At 46.6% G+C, this 19,568-nt stretch overlaps 1 protein-coding gene across 3 annotated transcripts in view; it reads right to left on the minus strand.

Annotated features, from left to right (window-relative positions):
* Positions 1 to 6,651: 6,651 nt before the first annotated feature.
* The window catches only part of LOC135451325 (cytosolic carboxypeptidase 6-like), an 876,962-nt gene continuing 864,045 nt past the window's right edge, over positions 6,652 to 19,568 (minus strand). For all 3 annotated transcript variants that reach the window (XM_064720414.1, XM_064720413.1, XM_064720412.1), the window contains 2 exons: positions 18,048 to 18,144; positions 6,652 to 6,817 (listed from right to left, as the gene is read on the minus strand). In XM_064720414.1, the coding sequence (XP_064576484.1) occupies positions 6,703 to 6,817; positions 18,048 to 18,144 (212 nt within the window). In that variant the 3' untranslated portion in view covers positions 6,652 to 6,702. The remainder of the gene's footprint in view (positions 6,818 to 18,047; positions 18,145 to 19,568) is intronic.

Genomic DNA, 19,568 nt, shown 5'->3' on the forward strand with positions numbered 1-19,568 from the left:
TGTGATGATTTAGCCAAGCACCCATGGCCATCACTCAACTGGCTGCTGTGACTAAGCCATGGAGCCTCATTCACTTCCCTCTCTGGCTCTGTGACCCACTTCTGTCCTGCTTCAGCTCACTTCACCTACCAGACTTAGGCCATCATGTGAGAAATGGGTGTTTCCTCACATGGAAAAAATGATATATAAGAAAACATTAGTATGAGGTAAAATTCATGGGGGTTTGGATGGCAGACATGAATCACAGAGATAAATATTCCTCACCTTATCCTAAATCTTGCAATATCTGATCCATAGAAGAGCTAAAAGTTGCAGTCAAGATTTCCAGGTTAAAATCCTCGCTTTATTAAAAATAGCAAAATGCTTCTTCGCCTAAAAAGACCAAAGGTTCATCTCCTGGAGGCTGAATCACAAGCTCTGTGAGACCCATGTTCCCCTGCCAAAAAAGGGAGAAGAGGGGAGGACTCAAGACTCCCGTGCTGAAGAGCACCTCTGTGCTCTAACCAGTTTCCTCAGCTAAAGTTAAACTGTGCTTCTCCCCCTTTTTTCTACCCTCTTCTTCCCACTTCTCAGTCAAGCCTTCTCAGACATACTTTGTGTTTTCCACTTGGTGACTCAGCATCAGCTGCTCAAACTCTTTGGGAGCGTGACAGGGCTGTGACCGACTGAGAGGGAAAAGAACTCTGCCTTAGGGGACACAGAAATGATTAAGTGCTAAGTACAACATGAATTTGCCAGAAAACAACATCCCCACCAAGAGCCTGCTGTCTCCCTGCAGGGCTGTGCTCAGCCTTCAGACTTGTGAACACCAGCGAGCAGATTTAGTGCTCATGGCAGCTCTGGAAGGGGCATCAAACAACAAGGATAATGCTCAGGGCCTAAAATAATCACACCTCTAGAAATTTATTTACCCAGCCTTAAAATTGGCCCTAAATGCTGTAGAACAATCCTCATCAATCTTAGCAATACATGCATGGAGCAACCCCAAAAACTTCCCTGCCTTCACCTGGCACCAAAGGGAAAAAAGTACAAATCCTCAGCATTTGTTCAGGCTGCTTTGGTTGAAAGTATCAGGGGTAACAACCCTAAAAGTGCAAAATGAACAGGGGGCTCTTTATACCCAGGGTAATTTTGTGTACAGTAGGATATTGACTCCCTTATAGCTGTCAGAAAGACTTGATCCCCAATGGCATAACTTGCTCTAGTACTCTTTTCTTCCAAACCCTAGCTGGTAATAAAACTTTCCTTCAGATACACAGGCTATTGGTAGTGCAGTTTGAATTGGCTGGTTTCTGTTCCCATTGCTTCCAGACAGTAAATTTCAAGCTTTACTGGAAAACCAGCATTTTTATACTTCACAAATTTGGATTCTTTAAAACATTTTTGAAAAGAAACAACTTTTTTGATGAAAGACTTAATGAAAAAGAAAAATATCTGTTACATCCATACCCATCAGTACTGATGCTCCCAGTCTCCCCTGTGTTCCTCCCACAGGAGGATTCAAAGCCCTACAGATGCACTCAAAAGCATTTCATCCTTCCATGTGTGATGCTCTGCCATGGAGAGATGCATGAGATGTGAGATAAATCACAACTTTCCATACTAAGCAGCACTCCAAAGCATTTCATCCTTCCATGTGTGCTGCTCTGCCATGGAGGGGTGCATGAGATGTGAAATAAATCACACCTCCCCATACTGGGCAGCTGTGACAGCCACTCTGCTGCCCTTGGATCTCTGCTCAGAACCACCAGATGGGGAGGAACATGAGTTATGAGAGGAGCTGCTCCAAGCCAGGCAGAGCCACAGGAGGGGTGTTGGCCTGTCCTGAAATCCCCTCTCACCACAAACACCCAGTCCCCAGAGCACTCACCTGCAGAGCAGGGATGAGGCCATGGTGGTCACTGTGCTGCTGAGGGTCACTCTGCTGCTCTGGCTGTGCTGTCCATGCCTGGAGGTGACGTGGCTGCACTCTCAGGGTGATGTGGAGGCAGTGGCCAGGCTATGCCTGTCCTCCCCATGAGGGGCTGTGCACTGTCCCGGCCACAGCAGTCCATCCTTGGAGCCCTGGGTTTGCAGGGAGCCAGGGAACTTGCTCTTTGCTGCTAAACTGTGGTTATAGATCACGGAATGCTGATACTGAAGCACAGGGAAGACCTCCATCAACTCTGGCAAAGTGCTTTGAAATCTTTTTCCTGCACAAGGACAGAGAGATTTTAGGGGATGGAAACCAGCTCCTTTGCCAGCCATGCCAATTGTTTTCAGCAGCCTCCAGTGGAAAAAGAAACATAGCGAGCTCTGCTTATGTATCATTCCCATCCAGCACCATTCCCCTGGCTGCTGAGGAACCTGGTTTACTCATTTTTATGTGCAAAGGAAGAGATAGGTAGACACAAACAGACACACAAATACATAGAGCACAGACACATAGACACACGTAATCTAGGAGGCAAAGAGAGAATCTGTACCTGCATTTGCGATATCTTCCTGCACCAGGTAAGAAAAGTATCTTTTTCCTTTTAACTGGGTGCTGTACCTACATTGTTTCCTTGCAGTCTATCTTTAGGTTATAGCAGTTCACAGGTTTTTTCAGCAGATGTGTTATTCAATTACTTCAGGGCTTTTCCATTTGTAATATTGCGAAGCAATGATAGCCAGCAGACTTCACCTGTCTTTTAGAGATAGCCAGCCTGGTAATTTTAACTCTGCCCATTTTATCCACACCAGTAAATCTCATAACATGGTTATAGAGAGATTCCAATTTTTGTAGAACCTTCTCCTGGGAATTCCTGTATACAGTATTGCCATAGTCTGTAATGGACATAACCTGTGATTGGATTAATGTTTCCCTAGTGAAGAAGTCAAAGCATTTCATGTTCCTATAACTGGTTTGCAGCTCTGCAGTAAAGGTCTTTGGTGTGGCAGAGAGAATAATTGCAAACTCAGCCCCAATCAGAATATATAATCCCCTCACAGTGAGGGTCTATCTCAGTGCAGTTAGACTGCCCGTGCAGGGGTTTGTAGTGGGATTTTCTTGTCAGGAGAGCAGAATGCATGGAAAACAAGTTAATTTCAGCATTTTAATATTCATCATCCAGTCCTCCAGAAGGGAGGCAAATGCATTGCTGCTGCTCCAAGGGAGCAGCCTTGGGAACAGCCAAGGGAGCCTGCAGCTCCCCAGAGCTGGGAATGTGAGGAGGCAGGCAGGGCTTTGCAATGGGCCACTGGTCTCCTCACAAGAAAAGCCCTCTACTTGTGTTCAGATAAACATGTGCCTTTGTTCTTAAGAGTAAATATCATTCTGTCCAAATAAAAGCCTAGTTTTGGACCCATATTGGCTTCTGAACTTCTCAGAATTCCTGGTGTCACCTTACCCTGGTCCTGACACAAGTGACTAATAAGGAATTACTGTTGGGTGTTCAGCATGCATTACTTACATCTGAGACATGGATCATCTCCAGGAAGAAGAGGCTAATGGCAAGCCAGGAGTAGGTTCTGAAGCAGGATCTGCCTGCTCAGGTGGAGGAAAAGAACTTCGGCACTCACATGGGAGGAAAGGGAACTAGACGCTGGGAAAAAAAGGTCTCCTATATTCACCTCCCATGCTAGACTCCCCAAAAAATGGGGCTTGTAAACCCTCAGGCAAACTAGCAGAGACCCCTCAGTGAAAGAAAGGCTCAGCCTCCCATCCCCTGATGGTCAGGGAGAGCTTTGAAGAAACACAGTTTGTTGGAGATCCCTGAAAGCATCTGTGGGTCTCTGAGGAAAGCACCATAAAGTCAGCTCTGCCTATGGGCTGCAGGGGAGATGTGAGTGGGATCTCAGCATGGAAAAGTTGGGTACTGGCAACTGTGGCTCGGCCAGAAGGTGCCAGAGACAAATGGAGAGAGGAATGAAATGGGAGGCAAGAGCAAAGAGCTTGAACAAGACATTCTGGAACGAGGATGGGGAGGATGGGTTCCAGGATGGGCATGCTGCCCGGCTGGAGAGCAAGGCAGATGCTCTTGGCAGATAACCTTCTGTTTGGATGTTACAGCATTGCTGGGCAGGTGGAGAGGATGGGAAGGTTAGCACCATGGGACTTGACAAATGGGATGTCATCATTCCCCATATGGGTAACTGTCTCCAATCTGTGCTTCCTGTGCCACTGAAAGGTTGGAATATCTCGGCAGAAAGGCAGCATCTCTGGCGGAGATGAGCAAATGACTTTAGGTCTGTCCTAAGACCTACAGATTTCAGGCTGTGGGGCAGATACCTGTGCACAAGACAGGTAAGAAGTGGAGACAGTGATTTTCAGGAAAATCCAGTTATTAAACTTAAAATACTGACTTTTACAAGTGTGACAGAGGGAACCTGTGACAGCTGATAGCAGGGCAGCACAAGGGCTTGCCACAATCCAGCTGTCTTGGTTTTGAAGTGATCTGGGAGCCTGTGAGGAGGAAGAAATGGAAATGAAACAACACATTCATTCCACAGCTGCTTTTATCACTTTATTCATATTTCTAGAGTAGTCTTTTTGCAGCTAAGCAAATATTGAAACTCTCTCATTATATATATATATATGTATGCATGTATATATAGTAACATCCAAAAATAAATAATGAAAAATTCTCCAAGTGTTTTTGCAATGAACATGAGAAAGAACATTTTAACTCCAGTAAACCAACTTTGAAAGTCTTCCACTAAAACCCTATAAAACCCAATGATAGTCATAAATTAGCACTAGATTAATTCAAAGGAGAACTTATTCCCCCCTGCGTACCTTCTAATCCATATCTCCAAGAGGTCATTTTAATTATCACACTGTCACTGCTATTCATTACTCTGCTTTTGGAGACAGAGAGCCAGCACTGTGCCTTTTGGAGGCCTTGGAATTCATCATATGAAGGCATTTTATTCTCCCCAAAAATGCACACAGTTTAACCCTCTCACCTTGAAATGCTGACCGTAGCAAGTTTGCTTGGTGTTTTAAATAATTTTCCTTACACTGGGATACCTCCTTCTTGCTTCCAAGTGAGTTCCCTTTGTCAGACAGCAACTAAGGAAAGCCCAGCTAATGTGTGGCCAATGCACAGATGCATTCAGCTCAAGGCTTGGCAGATCCTGAGTAGCTTGTCCTTCTTCAGAGACATGCAGAACCAAGCTTTTGTCACTGCTCACTCATTCTGGCTGCAGTAATACAAACTGGATGGAAACCGTGTGCCACTGGCTCCCAGGAGGTCCACTGGGATGTGGGACCCAGCTCAGCCTGACTCTGTCCTAGATCATGGCATTCCTGTCCTGGGAAAGAGGAGAGGGACAACCAACACATTTCTTTCACTAGAGACCAGTGTTTGGGGTTAGTACTTTTTCAGGGCCACCCCACACCAAGCGGAGCTCATTCAGCTCATGTTTCACTCATCTTTTTTCACCTTCAGTCTCATTCATCCTGTCCCTCTCTTTCCTGCTGGGTCTTGGCACTTTCTCTGCCTCCAGCCACCATTCCAGCCCAGCTCCTGGCAGAAGGCAGAAGAGAAGCTGCTTCCCAAGGCTCCTGATGGGTTGAGAAGAAGCACTTCTAAGTGCATTCTCCCTTTCCATCCCCTGGGAGACATTCAGACTCCACTCTGGGCCATCTTCTTTTTGTCTCCAGTCTGAGAATCAAGGCCAGATATTTCAGAGGGTCACACATTGCAGGAGACAAGACTGCCTGGTGACTGTGGCTTTGAGCAGAGACTTCACATGCTGTCCCTGTAATGGGGAGGTGCTGAGGTTTTACTTGGGGTTTCTTACACACCACTGTTTGTTCACCCCTTTCAGCACTACTCTTGACTCACACTGCCTCAATCATACATCTCATGGCAAGTCTGGTCTTTCTAGATCCCAAACAGTTTTTGATGGAGGGTCATTGTCCCTGTCTGTTGGACAGGTCTCACAGCAAGTTTCATGCTGCAGGCTGACAGTCCCATTTCTCACACGACCCCTCTCCTCAAATGATCTGATAGAAGAGCAAAAAACCCAGCCATGCAGTGGATGATAAACTGCACACTGAGGAGCACCTGCCTGGCTCCCAGAAGCTATTTATCAGGCTCTCTTAATGCAAGCTAACAGGACTAGCACATGCAGTAGGCATAAGGGCTGAGCCCATCACTAAAAGGGGGGACATCAGATGGTGCAGTAGAGAAGCCAGGACTCCCTCATTAGCTCATTGTATGGATTACCCCTTTAAAGAGAGAGAAGGGGACTGGTGGAGGAAGGAGAGGCTTTCTCATTTTAACAAATAGCTTTTCAGACACCACAAATGATTTCTGCAAATATATCAGTTCACTCTTTTTTTCCCCTCACAGATAGGAAAAAAAAAAAAAAAACCCTGAAATTGATTCACCATCTATAAATAAAAAAGAATCAATAGTAAAATTTCTAGCTAATTTCCCTCTCCCTCTTTGCTCCTTGGACTATTTGTTATCTTAGAAATATTTGTCTGGGGAAAAAAAAAAGAAACATCATTGATTCCTGACTGCAACGTGTTCCTCCGCCTTGCCCTACAGCTCTCCTCTCCTCTCCTCTCCTCTCCTCTCCTCTCCTCTCCTCTCCTCTTCCTCTCCTCTCCTCTCCTCTCCTCTCCTCTCCTCTCCTCTCCTCTCCTCTCCTCTCCTCTCCTCTCCTCTCCTCTCCTCTCCTCTCCTCTCCTCTCCTCTCCTCTCCTCTCCTCTCCTCTCCTCTCTCTCAGCGTGTGAACACAGACGAGTCCTTCAGGCTCCTCTTCTCGGGTTTTCCTCCAGCGTGGCTGTTCCCTGGGCCCCGTTGGGCAGTGCATTTATAGGGTGGCACATTGTCCTTCCTGCCAAAGAAAGAGAGAGAGGATAGATGCTGTCAGCCCCTGCAGTGCTCCAGCAGCAGGTCAGCGTGAGTGGGGTGCGCTCTGAAGAGAAGCTGTGTGTGAAGTCTCACTGTGAAATGCGTCTGTAAGGAAGGTTTTGGCAGCTCGAGACAAATTAGAGGTGTTAAAGACCAGCTGGTCCCATCCCTCTCTGGCCAGAGCAGGGTTAGTCCTTCCAGGAGGATTCAAGGGCTTTGTGCTAGCTCTGAGCTCTCCAAGAGAAGGGTCCCATTACTTCTCTTTGGGTGAAGCCCTTCCCGCTGTTTTCTCACACTGAGGTCCCTTCATTTCTGCTCATGAACAGCCCTCCTCTCACTGTGAATATTTCCTTCTGGGGCATGTACCATTCCCAGGATGGCTGGGTTCACACATCTGCTCACAGCTGGATTGCCCCCACTGCCAGGGGTGTTCACAGCTGGGTCAGAGTCTTTGGGGACAGATTGATTGTGTGGCCAGGAACAACCAGCACATGATGCCAGCTCTTCCAGCATCCAGACCAGTGCCTTCAAAGAGCCCACAAAGATGTGATACTGCTGTTGCACTGTGCCCATAACTCCAATTTTCTAGCTCCAATTTTCTCACTCGAATTATCTAGCCAAATTTCAGTTGTCAGTATAGTTTGGAGTTTCCAGTGCCCCTTTCAGGCTGCAGCCCCAGCAGAGCTGTGGGAGTTTTATAACTGGCCTCCAAAGGAGCAGGGTTGTGATAAATACAAAGTGCTTTTTGCAGTGATGCCCCAGGAGTTCACAGGCTAAGAACTGAGCTTTTCACAGCCCAGCACCACAGAACCAGCTCCCCAGCTTCCCACAGCTTATCTGGTGGAAAGACTTGCTTTGTAACACTTCAGTTCCTGATAAGGAACTAAGTCTCATTACTCGTTTCCCAGGCAAACACTCCTCTGTGTATGTGTTTACAGTGTGCATGATGAATTTTTGCTACTTTAAGGAAAAATAAATCTCTGCTAACAGTTAATTCTGCAACATTTCTGTTCTGTTTACTTACAGAGCCATTTTGCTTAGAGGTTGTAATTAAAATCCTCCATCTCACAGCCTGCCACACTCACTGCCCCTCTTCCCCCAGGTCCTGGCATACTGCTCACAGCAAGATGGGCACAAGTGACCAGACAGCCTCAGCCCTGGTCTGTCTGTCTGTCTGTCTGGGCAGAGCCAGGCCTGGGGAAAAAAGGTCACAACTCACACCATTGTGTCCAGAGGCTTTGCTTGATGAGAGGCTGAGTTGCAGAGGGTGTGGGTCCAGCAGCACCATCCCTCATTCAGGGAGGCTCAGCCAGCACTGGGCTGTCCCAGAGCAGGGACCTTCCCATCACAGCCCCTGCCAGCTCTGGTGGCTCTCAGTGGGACTGAAAAGCTGTCTCTGAGAAAAACACTGGGACCAGGAGCCAGAGGAACCATCTTTGGCTGCCCTACAAGCCTGCCTGTGGAGTTGCACTGGAGAGTGGGGTCCCTCCACACCCACCCCAGAGCAGCACCACCATCCCCTGCAGATAGACCTTCAGACAGCTTCTCCTTTGTACAAGCGGCTAAAAAACCCAGCTATCCATTCCCATCCCAAGGAAGGCTGTCAGTGTGCTGACACTGTGCTGTCAGTGTTGCTCACAGCAGCCAAGGGGCTCCAGCCACCCTTCAGGGTGCTCCCTCAGGCAGCTCTTGGGCCCCTCAGCCATGCCTTGCCAGCTTTGCTCATTTTCCCCCACTGCTGTGGCAGGGCACAAATGAGAAAATTCTCTCCTTGTGCCTGATGTGCTCTTTGAGCTCTCAGTCTGCTCCCTCTGAGGTCAGATTTTGTATTCCCCAGGGCAGCTGCTGACCCTGGGCAGGCTGGTGCTGGTGCTGTACCAAACCCTACTGGGCCTCAGACACTGTGAGGGAGAGGAGCTCTGTCACACATCTGTGTCACACATCCGTGTCACACATCCGTGTCACATGTCACAGGTGAAGTGATCTGCCAAAGGCCATGCAGCACACCTGGGAAGAGCTGAAAAGAGCTGATGGAACCCCAGTTTTTCTTGATCCCTGCACCCTGACTCACCCCAAGGAATTGGGCTCCTCTGTAGTGACACAGAGAAACCTGCCTTTCTCACCACACAAGGATATGGTTTTCAGTACTTCTGCTTTTATTTGCAGAAGGAAGTTTTAATATACATTTTAAAAATTTGTAATAATGTAGTTGCTGATGGGACCCAGGGCTTAGAGGGCTTTACCTCCACCAGCCCTTCCCTCCCCACTGTCACAGCTGCTACATTTACTGCATCTCTACAGTTCAATCACCAACCTAAGGCATAGTGGTATTTTGAAGAGATAAACATTGAGACAAAAATAAATAAATGAGGACCCTGGGAGGGAGACCTGAAAGGCACAGGGAAGTGAGAACAAGCAGTTTCTCCGGTTCTGTGTCTAATTACATTGACATGTTCCTAGACAGCACTGGAGACCCAAACGCAGCAGCAGCTGTGAACCAAATGGAGACTCATGAAAAATATCAGGAAGCCAGCCTGGCAGCCCATACTTTGCCCTGGGGCTGCATCAGCACTGCCCATGTCACTGCTGACAGCCTTCCTGCCCTCTCCCAACACTGGGTGGGCAGCAGGGCTCAGCTCCTGGTCCAATTTCTCTGCACCCACTCCAGTCACCCAGCAGCGCTGCTCAGTGTCATTCCCACCCTCCTCTATGCAAGTGAAGGAAAAAATATAATGCAAAATATGAAAAGAGGATAAAAATGGGTCCTAAACTTCCTTTTTCCTGATTTGGTTTACACAGGAAAAGGAAATCCTGTCATGCCAACAGTACTTAGAGGTGAGATTTTTAGACATTGGCCTTTTTCAGCCATCCACTGAACTGAAGCATCATGAGGATCAACCACTCAGTTCACATCAGGTACTTGTGACAAAGTGTTTTTTTGGACATACAGCCAATTGACAGCCACAATCAAAGCCCAGCTCTGCTGCATGTTCATCGCACAGACAACAGTTAATCGTGCAGCCATGCAAACTGCTTTGCAAATTGAAATCTCAGAGGCATAGCAATTACAATACCAAATTTATACCACATCTCCCACTCAACTAATTGTACATCCAAAAAATCACCACTTGAATAATCTGAATACATTCACCTTTAGAGCTAAAAAAGCCTTTGCTACATGCTTGATCTCAACACAATTTTGAGTTACAGAACCCCATGGGAAAAAAAATGCCAACCTCTGATTTCAACAGGAAAATTGCTTCTATCTAAATACAGCAGATGCATAATTCACACTGAGGTCTAAGAGCCTGGTGTTCCCAGCAAAGCTTGTTTTTACTCTGCAAAACTGGGGACGTTGCTATTGCTGCCTGCAGCTCTCCCAGCCCATCTACAGGACAAGCCCTGCTCTGAATGTAGTGTTCACATCCAAAATAACAGCACCTGGATTTCTAATTGTTACCAAAGCTTAAAGGCCTTAATGTGAATTAGCAGACTTACAAATTGGGCTGTTTTGGATGAGTTGGGATTTGCAGAGCCACCAGCGGGGGCACATTTGGCTGCTGTGGCATTTTGAGCTCTTTCATGCACACATTTCTTGACTTTTGTTTGCATCTCATGAAGCAAGGCAAGGTGGGGAGATTTGAGCTAGTGACTTTGCAGCTGGTGTATTAAGGAAAGTCAAAACAGAAGAGAATTGGTGTTTAAATTGCAAAGGGAGGTAAAAATAAAGTTATGTAAGCCATGTGAGTGGGATCAAAAATGAGTCATCAAGGCTGGAAAATGGGTGACCTCTGATCCCCGAGACTAAGAAATCTGGCCGCTGTTGTGTTGCTGCTGATCTAATTTTTACACTTTCCCCTCCAAACAGAGGAGACACATTTCCATTGTGTCCATCTCAGCTAAACAATCAATGCCTGATCAGTCCCAATGCTTCACTCTCAGGGATGCACAATTAACCAGCTCCATGTTTGACACTGCAAGGGGAGTGCAGTATTTTCTGGGAATGCCTGACAAGTTTCAATCATACAGAACACAAACCAAATGACCCAGCAGATAATGACAGCCTGTGCCCTGACAGTTAGATAATGTGCATGCTCCAAAGCAAGGCCAATTAGAAGCAATAAAAACAAATTTGAAATGTTAGAGCAAAGGTCAGAAATGCTCAGACATTACCACAGGCTTGATTTTTCTTTTTATCAAGCGGTCACCAGCACCTATTTCCATTAAGTGAACATGTAGTCATGTTTGCCAGGTGCCCATCCATCCATTACAGCACATTGTGACTTCTGGGCCATACAAACCCCACTAAAGTGGCGTGTGGAGAATCCCAGAACTACCTGGAAATCTCATCAGCTCCATATCCTATGGCTCTGCCCTTCTGAGAGCAGGGGCTAGCCCATACTGCTTATAGAGAAGGCAGAGGTTAGAGGGTGTGCACATCTCTCCCTCCACCACAGAAGGGATTCTGCTGCTTGCCATCCATCCCTCAGTTCCTGGCCTCCCTCCCCAGCTCAGTGAAGCAAGACACACCTGCTTTATCCAGGAGACAGTGCCCAGAGGCAGGAATGATTAGTTCGTAGCTCACATAAGAGAAGGAGCCACAATTGCAAGCATTGCTCACACACAGCCAGCCTTGTGTGCCTCTGCTGACCCAGCTGCAGAGAGCACAGGAATGGGTTTAGTCTTGGCTCCTGTCCTCCCATTTCCAAAGGAGCAGCAGGACAATAATGGACTGCACTCACCTGAGGAGATGTAGCAGGAAATGGCAGTCTCTTGAGCTCGTTCAAGTTACCAGCAGGACATTGGGATTAACATCCTGTGTACATCAGACATTATCCACATCAACCCCCCCTTCACACAGGTCCCTGTCTCTGCTTTCCAAATCCCAGGCCAGGGTGATGCATGAAGTAACACAAACACTGTAAATCTGCTTATTGAGCTCTGGCTTCCTCAGAGCAGCAGGACCAGGGAAGGAGAAGGAAAGCAGGTGGGTACCTGCAGGCATACCTATGTGAGAATGCCTGGGAGAGCTAATCTAAATACATTTAGGGTTTAAATGCAAAGCTGATTAGTGAAACCACAGCAAGCTCTTATGTGATATGCTCCTTCGGAGTTAAAGTAGCCATAATTCAATTTATTCATTTAGCTCATTTCCAAAAAGTAAATTAAAGTGTAGTAAATTAAATTAAAACAGCTGACAGCACCTTCATTTTGAAAAGGATTGTTAACATGGACCCTGACTACTTCATACAGTAATGCAGATTATTTTTGCCTGCTAGGCCCCCCATCAGGCACATCAGCTCCCCATCCTGAAGTATTTTTATACTTCCTCTGGTCAGGGAGTCTCCAAGAGCAGCACCAAGCTGGACATGTATTTAGGTGTTTGCATGTACTTTAGTGTGCTCAAATCCAGGGTAAAATCCTTGCAGCTGGCAGCCTCGTTCCCAAGTGTTGGAGAAGCTAATTGCTGTAATGAGGAATTTTGGTGAAGCCTCTGCTGGGAGCTGGCCAAGCACTGCACATCTCTAAACTCTGTAAATGGATCCTTTTCACTGAACCCAGGCAAATGTCACCGTTCAAAACCTGGAAGGTGTTCTTTAGTGACAGCTACAAGTATCAAGAGTTGCATACAATGTGCAGATGTGTGTGGGAGCAAGCTGATTATAATCACCAACAAAGAAGGGGGAAAAACCCCACAAAGTTATTTTTTTAGGCAAAACCGGTAATTTGCCTTTAAACCTTAGTATTTCTTCCATTACTAACACAATTTACAGACCTGGAAACCAAATTGAAGTTGTTCTATTTTGCTGCCCTCATTCCATTTCCTCCCTCTGCAAATTTTAAGAGGTTTTGCTGACCTTTCATTCATTTAGTCTAGAACATTTTTCCTGTTTATTACACTCTGCTCTCCTCTTAGCCTCTGAAAATGGTGGGAGAAAAGACAACAAGACAATAATTTAAGTTTGGGACACGTGAGCTGGGGATGGAAGCAAAGCCTGTCAGGAATAAAGCAGGGAGGTGGCTTCAATCCCAGTTCTCACATCAGTCATGGCCAGGTCAAAGAAAGCACAACCAGATGTAGGTGAAACCTCAAAAATCCTGAGCTTGAAAGTGTAGAGAGGAGTTTTTCTGAAACACAGGTAGAGGTGAACTCAAGAGAACATTGCAGACCCAGTGGGGCAGAAGGGCCTGCACTCAGCACATGCCAGAGAGCAGCACAGCCCTGGCATGGTGTCAGAGCCTGCCAGCCCACACAACCTCTGGGCACAGCTGCTGAGTGTTGAGATGGGGCTCAAAATGAGCTGTCCAGGCAGAAGGACCTACCTTTGGTCATATAGTGTCCACACACAAAGCCTTTCCCATCCCAAGCCAGTGTGGTGCTGCAGGCAGTGCCCATGGCCTGTAAGCATGGTGGGACAGTCCTGTGGGCACATCCAGCCTGCTGGAGACACAGCTGGGCTCTCATACATCATCATTAGAGCTGCAAAGTCAAGCAGCAAAAGGAGGAATTGCCAGAATAAAGGCTGTCAGAGCAATTTTAATTCAACCTCCTGGCAGATATGCCTTCTGATGGGGTCTTTAATTACCTCATCACAGCCTACTTTTTCTTCAACAAGCTGCTGCTTTATTCAGGGCACGATGGACAGACAGCAATTAATGAAGGGCCAGTCAATATTTTGTTCTGTCCTTTTTTCATTCAGTGTGTGGCCCCAGGCACTATTTGCCACATGCCATCAAATCCATGCTCTTAGAATTATTCATCTTCTTCTGGGCTTTTCTCTCATGTACATCAGAGCAGCAATTGTGAGGTTCCCACATAGGAAGGAATTTCTTTTCCAGCACTTCTGTGAGAAGAACACAGAAACTTAAAGCAGTTCTGTGGGTTTTACCTACAGGAAAATATGGGGCAGACATGAGCTGCAGAATGCTCCACCAGCAAGGCCCAGGTGGGATTTCTCAAGATACCCACGCTGTCTCTGTTCAAAGCCCATCTTCCCTAACCTCTGCCAAAGCTGTTTAAACACTCAGAACATCTAGAATTTGAAATTCAGTGTGCCCAGAATATGAGTAACATGGACCTGGTGGTTCTTAGAGAGAAAATGTCAGAGGTCTAAAGAGGGAAGATCTCTGCTGATGCTGGGCTCTGTCACAGCCAGGGAGCCAGAGTGAAATAACAGAGAAATGCTGATATGGGCAAAGGGATGAGCTTCAGGCAGTGCAAGCTGACTGGCATTTGTGAATTTTTCACCAAAAGTTCCACTTTTCCACCTTAGTCATTCTCTGTAACAGCTGTGTGCTCTGCTGTCTCAATCTCTTACAAATTTTTCACCTTTTATTAGCCTCCTTTCAGAGGAGGACATTTCACACTTTCAGCCCAAGAAGTCTTAACCTTTCCTCTGGCACAAGTAGAAAGAGGTGAGAGCAGGACAGAGACTCTGTGAGAGGAAGAGCTCCCTGTGCCACTGGCAGCATCAAAGGGAGCCCCACTCAAATGGTTCCCAAGTGAGTGCCCTGGGAGTGGAGCTCTGGTCACTTAGGAAAGGAACAAGAGGAGAGGAAGGCCATGAACCTTCATTGCTGTCCAACAGCCCCTTTCTGCACAGCTCCACAGCTCTGTGCCCACTTAACCCACCCTTAGAGAGCTGTCTTGGTGTCCAGGACAGGCTCTCTGAGCCTCTCTCAAGCACAGCTAAGTGGCAGTGCTTTCTTCTCCAGCAGCTCCTGCAGGCAGCACAGAGCTCTCTCGTGCCCTGCTAGAAATTCATGGGCCTGCTGGCTTGTCACTCCAAAGAGCATCCAGCATTTTCAGCGAGGCTTTTAATTCATTAGCTCACAGAGGAAAATATTCTAACCTTCTTGCCCTCCTCAGCTGAGTCACTGATGCTTTCCTGCCTGGTTGCAGACACATCACCTTCAGGAAAATAATTACATAGCATGCAGATAACAGCAGACATTATCTTTGTGAGCTGGGTGTTTGCTTGGGATCACAGGGTCTCCCTGCCTTGAGGACTGCAGGACACTCTGGGGTTTCTGCTTCAAACCTGACCTTCCTTTGCAGGCTGTGGGAAACTCTGTGGTCACTCCAAGGGGAGCTGAGGGATGTCTGAGGGAGCTCAGTCAGAGGAAAGGGCTGAAGGGTTCTGGGAGGAGCTGGATGAGCTGTGCTGGGCTCCATCACTGGAAGAGGTTGCCCAGAAAAGCTGTGGATTCCCCATCCCTGGAAGTGTTCAAGGCCAAGTTGGATGGGGCTGGTCTAGTGGAAGGTCCACCATCTAGGGGATTGAACTGGATGATCTTTAAAGTCCCTTCCAATGCAGACCAATCTGTGATTCTGTGATATGTTGGTCTACAGGTGGCATTTGGGCTCCTGTAGGCAAGGACAAGTGGAATTTAACCCCAGGTCCAGCCAACCAGTTGGATTCACTTACAGGCACATAATGATGTTATACAGAGTATACAGATACAATTATTTCTCTTGACCCTTGAAATAAGCTGCATTTTTGGTAGCAGAGGGTGCCCCACCTCCAGCCTCAGTCTTGTTCTGTAACCAGACCTGGTCCATCAGTTATTGCCTCTTACTCCAGATGATTCTGATCCCATTCCCACTGAACTGCCTGCATTGCCTGTGCTGTAGGATGGCTGCTCTCTCACAGCCTGACTGCACGGACAAAGCTCTTGTAAAGGTGCCTGAATTTGGGTACCAGCCCTATTTCTGACCCTCAGATCCACCTCTCCCTCTATGTGCCTCAATTTCCTTCTCCAAAACACGGTGTTTCCAACACAAACATTTCCTTCCTTGCGGTCAGACGTGCTCTGGAAGTGTTGCAGGTTGTTGCTATTTCCAGGCCTGTCATTCTAACACATTTTGGCTGCACTAATTCCCTCAAACAGAAATTGTTCTGCCTGTCCTAGTCTGGGACAAAGCAGGCAATTAGCTGTCCCTTACACGTTTATTAACTCTGCAGCTTTCTTTCAATGACTATGTGAAATCCAGTAATGTTTAAATATATTTTCATAAACTGTGGGCACAACATGTCCTGTTTCCACTAATAACCGTGCCATATAATTAGTCCTGATTACACAGATATTTAGTATCATTTTACATATTCCAGTCCTTTCCTAGTGCCACTGCCTAGCCAAGGCATATTTAAAGCTACAGCCATCTCCCTTCTGTTTCCCAGCAGTTTGCAGCAATTCCTTTTGAAGAGGATTGCAGTTAACACAGCAGCTTCAAAGAACAATTTCATGATGTACATTTTTTGTGCATATATATATATATATATATATATATATATGTATATATAAAGGCTCTGATCAAATGTCAGATGACAAAGCCTAGGATACAAATAGAAGGCATTTATCTACTTACAGGGAAAAGCTGGTATTTGAAATCCATCAGGAAATGAACAACATGAATCTTTAAAAATCCATTCCTTAAACATCTGTTGGCTTAGGGCTGAACATTGACCGTATTTAGGATTTTACTGTGAGGTGGCACCCCCCAAACAAAAGATCCCTCACTGCATTAGGCTCTGGTGGGGGGGACAAGAAGAATTTGCTCTGTGCAACCCGATTAGAGATGTGTATCTTTCCCTGCTGGCGTGGCTGTCTCTATAGAGATGGACATGGATATTTGATGAGATTAAAATGCTTCAGTTACCACTGTCAGTGGTTCTTTAATTTAAAATGAAGAAAGCAAACAACCATTCCTTTTGATGAGGTAACTGGATGATGCTATGGAAGAGCACTCTGCTGTCAGGTGGTAATTAGGTTCAGTAATAGTTGTGGGTTTTTAGCCTTGGAGGCTGTGGCCCCTGGGAGTCTGAGAGAGATGATACATTCAATTTCCGGAGGAGAGGGAGATGCTGGATGCTGTTCTCTGCTAACCCTGCAGGTCTCTGCAGATAAGAGCATTCAGAGCTGCAGTGCTGACAATCCTCCTTGAGCCAGCCTAAACTGTGGTGTCAAGATCACAAACAGAAAAGGGAGATGGGCTCAAAGCAGGCCTGACACAGGCAGCCTGGCTCTGACCACATGTATGAGGAGCTGCCAGAAAGGCTGCAGTGAGAGGATTTTTAAAGGAACTCCAGCAATTGCTTTCTGGTCTGGGCTGTTATTTGCAACATCCATCTTACACATCACTAGAAAATCTTCAGTAGGAAAGTGTTCCTTTGCAAACCAGGAACGTTCCCACAGCTACTCTTTTAAGGGAATAAAAAAGCAGGAAAATCTCAAGGCTCAGCTGCCTCCCTTGCCAATTTGGAATTGCCTTTTCCATTACAAAATATAAACTATATATCAAAATGTAAACTATATATATTGGTTGTGCTGTTAAGAGTTGAAACCCAAACGAAACATTCCAATTGGTCCAAATGCATTTAATTGATTTTTTTTCAGTTTGGAGGCATTATTGCTGTTTTCTCAGAACAGAGGCAAGTACTGAGTATGATGTTTCCCATGAAACAGGTGCTCAGGTTCCTGCGCTGCTCCCCTCTGGATGCTGTTACACAGCTCAGTGATATCTCCCCTGCCCCTCACACAAGCTAAGGGACACTGAAAGGATGCAGCTGGCCAGCACCAGAGAAGGACCAGCAGTGCTGCAAGGAGCCAAGCCTGGGCATTTCATGCCTTTGTGCCTTGCTCACCAGTGCCTGACTTCACACCCCACTTCCTTTTGGGCTAACACCCCCTGAGCTGGTTGTGAACCTGGAGCAGGGGCTTGGGGTGAGAGGGGATCCTGGGCAGAGTGTCCAGCTGGGCTGGCAGCAGGATCCTGCCTCTGGCTGCCAGCACAGCTCCAAGGCAGGGGGAGAGCTCTGCCTCAGCACAGGCTTGCCAGTCACTTCCTGAAGCACTGAAAAAGTTTTCACTTCCAGAATTAAAACTTTGCGAAATAAAAGCGGGTCTGATTCGCTCTCGGGAGATAAATGAAGAGTAAGTCCATTAAAGATACTGGGGTGAGATTGGTGCACAGCAGACAGAATTCAGGAAAGATATCGATATCTCCAAAATCCTCTGAATATTTTTTCAGACATAAACCAGGTATCTTTCCTGATCACAAATGCTTTATTTCCAAATGGAATTTCAATAAAATAAGCACAGTTAGACTAGCACATGTTATAAAGCCGTAATGCAGTAGCACTGAAGTTTAGTCAGTAAAGGTATTAAAAGAGCAGCCCAGCTGAAGCAAGAGAAATTGCTTTCTGACCTACCGAGTTTTAGGAGTCGGTGCGAGTGGTCCCTCCACCAAGGAGTTCAGCCTGTAGTAATCCAAGAATGTCCTGGCCACATTTCTTCCAAGCTTCATATCTGTGAGTTTTTAATTAAGGAGCGTTTTCTTAATCATTAAAAGTAATAATAATAGTAATTAAAAAAAAAAGAGCAGAGTCTAAAGATAAGTTATTATTATTTAATGCAAGAGCAAGTTTTACATCAACCATCCCACAGAGTTCAGTCTCCAGGTAAAATTGACTTACACTGGCAGATAAGGTGGGGGTCATCTTGTTTGCTTCTTGTTTTCACAGGCAGATGCTGCATAGAAACACAGACAGGAGGAAACAATCTCCCTTTCCCCCCACGCCTGGCTGCAGATCGCCGTGGTTCTCATGAAATAATACACTAGACAAAAGGGGCCTTCCAATTTCCACATTCAGGGAGAATAATTACCTTAAAATGCTTGGATACAGGCAGTATTTCTGTATCCAGGATACAAGGTCAGCTACACCACGGTGTGAACCTGCCATGGACCAGTGTACTGAAGGTTGGGATTAATGCTGTAGCCCTGCACACCTTTAGCTCTGACCCCCAGAGTGTCATGGGAGCATTCACTCTTCTTTCCCTGTGTTGCATTCAGGACCTGAAATGGTGATTTTAGCACCAACCTGGAAGGACAGCAGGTTACCTTAACAAGTTCAGCAGTAACTCTGGTGTTTCTTCTCACTAGCCACAATTTCTCCTCCAGCTGACCCCTAAACCCAGCATTAGGCAGGTGCTGCACATCAAAGCTGCCATGGAGACCTCAGGGGCACAGGAATCAGACCTTCCTGAAGACTCAGCTGCTGACAAAGAAGTTGAATAACCTGTGGATTGCATTGAAAAACAATATCCCAGACAACACATCCATGGGGTGAACCTGCTGCTCATGTGAGAAGTCAGCATCAAGCCTGCCTGTTACAGAGCAGCATCCCCTTACCATCCACAGGGTGTTGTCCAGCTGGGAGATACCAGTGGGCTCCATTATCCACAGCTGTGTTGTGGGGACTGAAGGCTCCTTTATTTTCCTATTTTGAACTGATACCTACCCTCAATAACCTCAGGGTGCTCCAGGGCACTGCCCCAGAGGGTGGTGGTGAGGAGCATTCAGCAGGGCTGCTGCAGCAGCTGAGGTGGGCTCAGCACCTGGGGAGTCTGAAGGGATCTCTGCATCCAACACCCAGCAGCCCAGGAGGATAAACCATTGCTGGGGTGTTTTGTGTGCGTGTTTGCATGCTCTGCTTTATCAGTAGTTATCTGCTGATGTTGCCATTAGAGGAAAATTCCAGAAATGCAGCATCCCAGGGGCTTCCAGCAGCGCCACTGAAGGCACTGGCTCCTAAATGAAGCTTTTATTACCCGCCCACTTACATTAGACACATCAAAACAAGTCAGCCTGAGACATCAGGTTCACACAGCACTGTGAGCTCTCTTTATCGTTTATTTATTTATTTATAAGGAAGGTCAAGCTGACGTGACAG

The sequence above is a fragment of the Zonotrichia leucophrys genome, chromosome 8 (genome assembly GCF_028769735.1).
Source record: "Zonotrichia leucophrys gambelii isolate GWCS_2022_RI chromosome 8, RI_Zleu_2.0, whole genome shotgun sequence".
In the NCBI taxonomy this organism is placed as follows: domain Eukaryota; kingdom Metazoa; phylum Chordata; class Aves; order Passeriformes; family Passerellidae; genus Zonotrichia; species Zonotrichia leucophrys.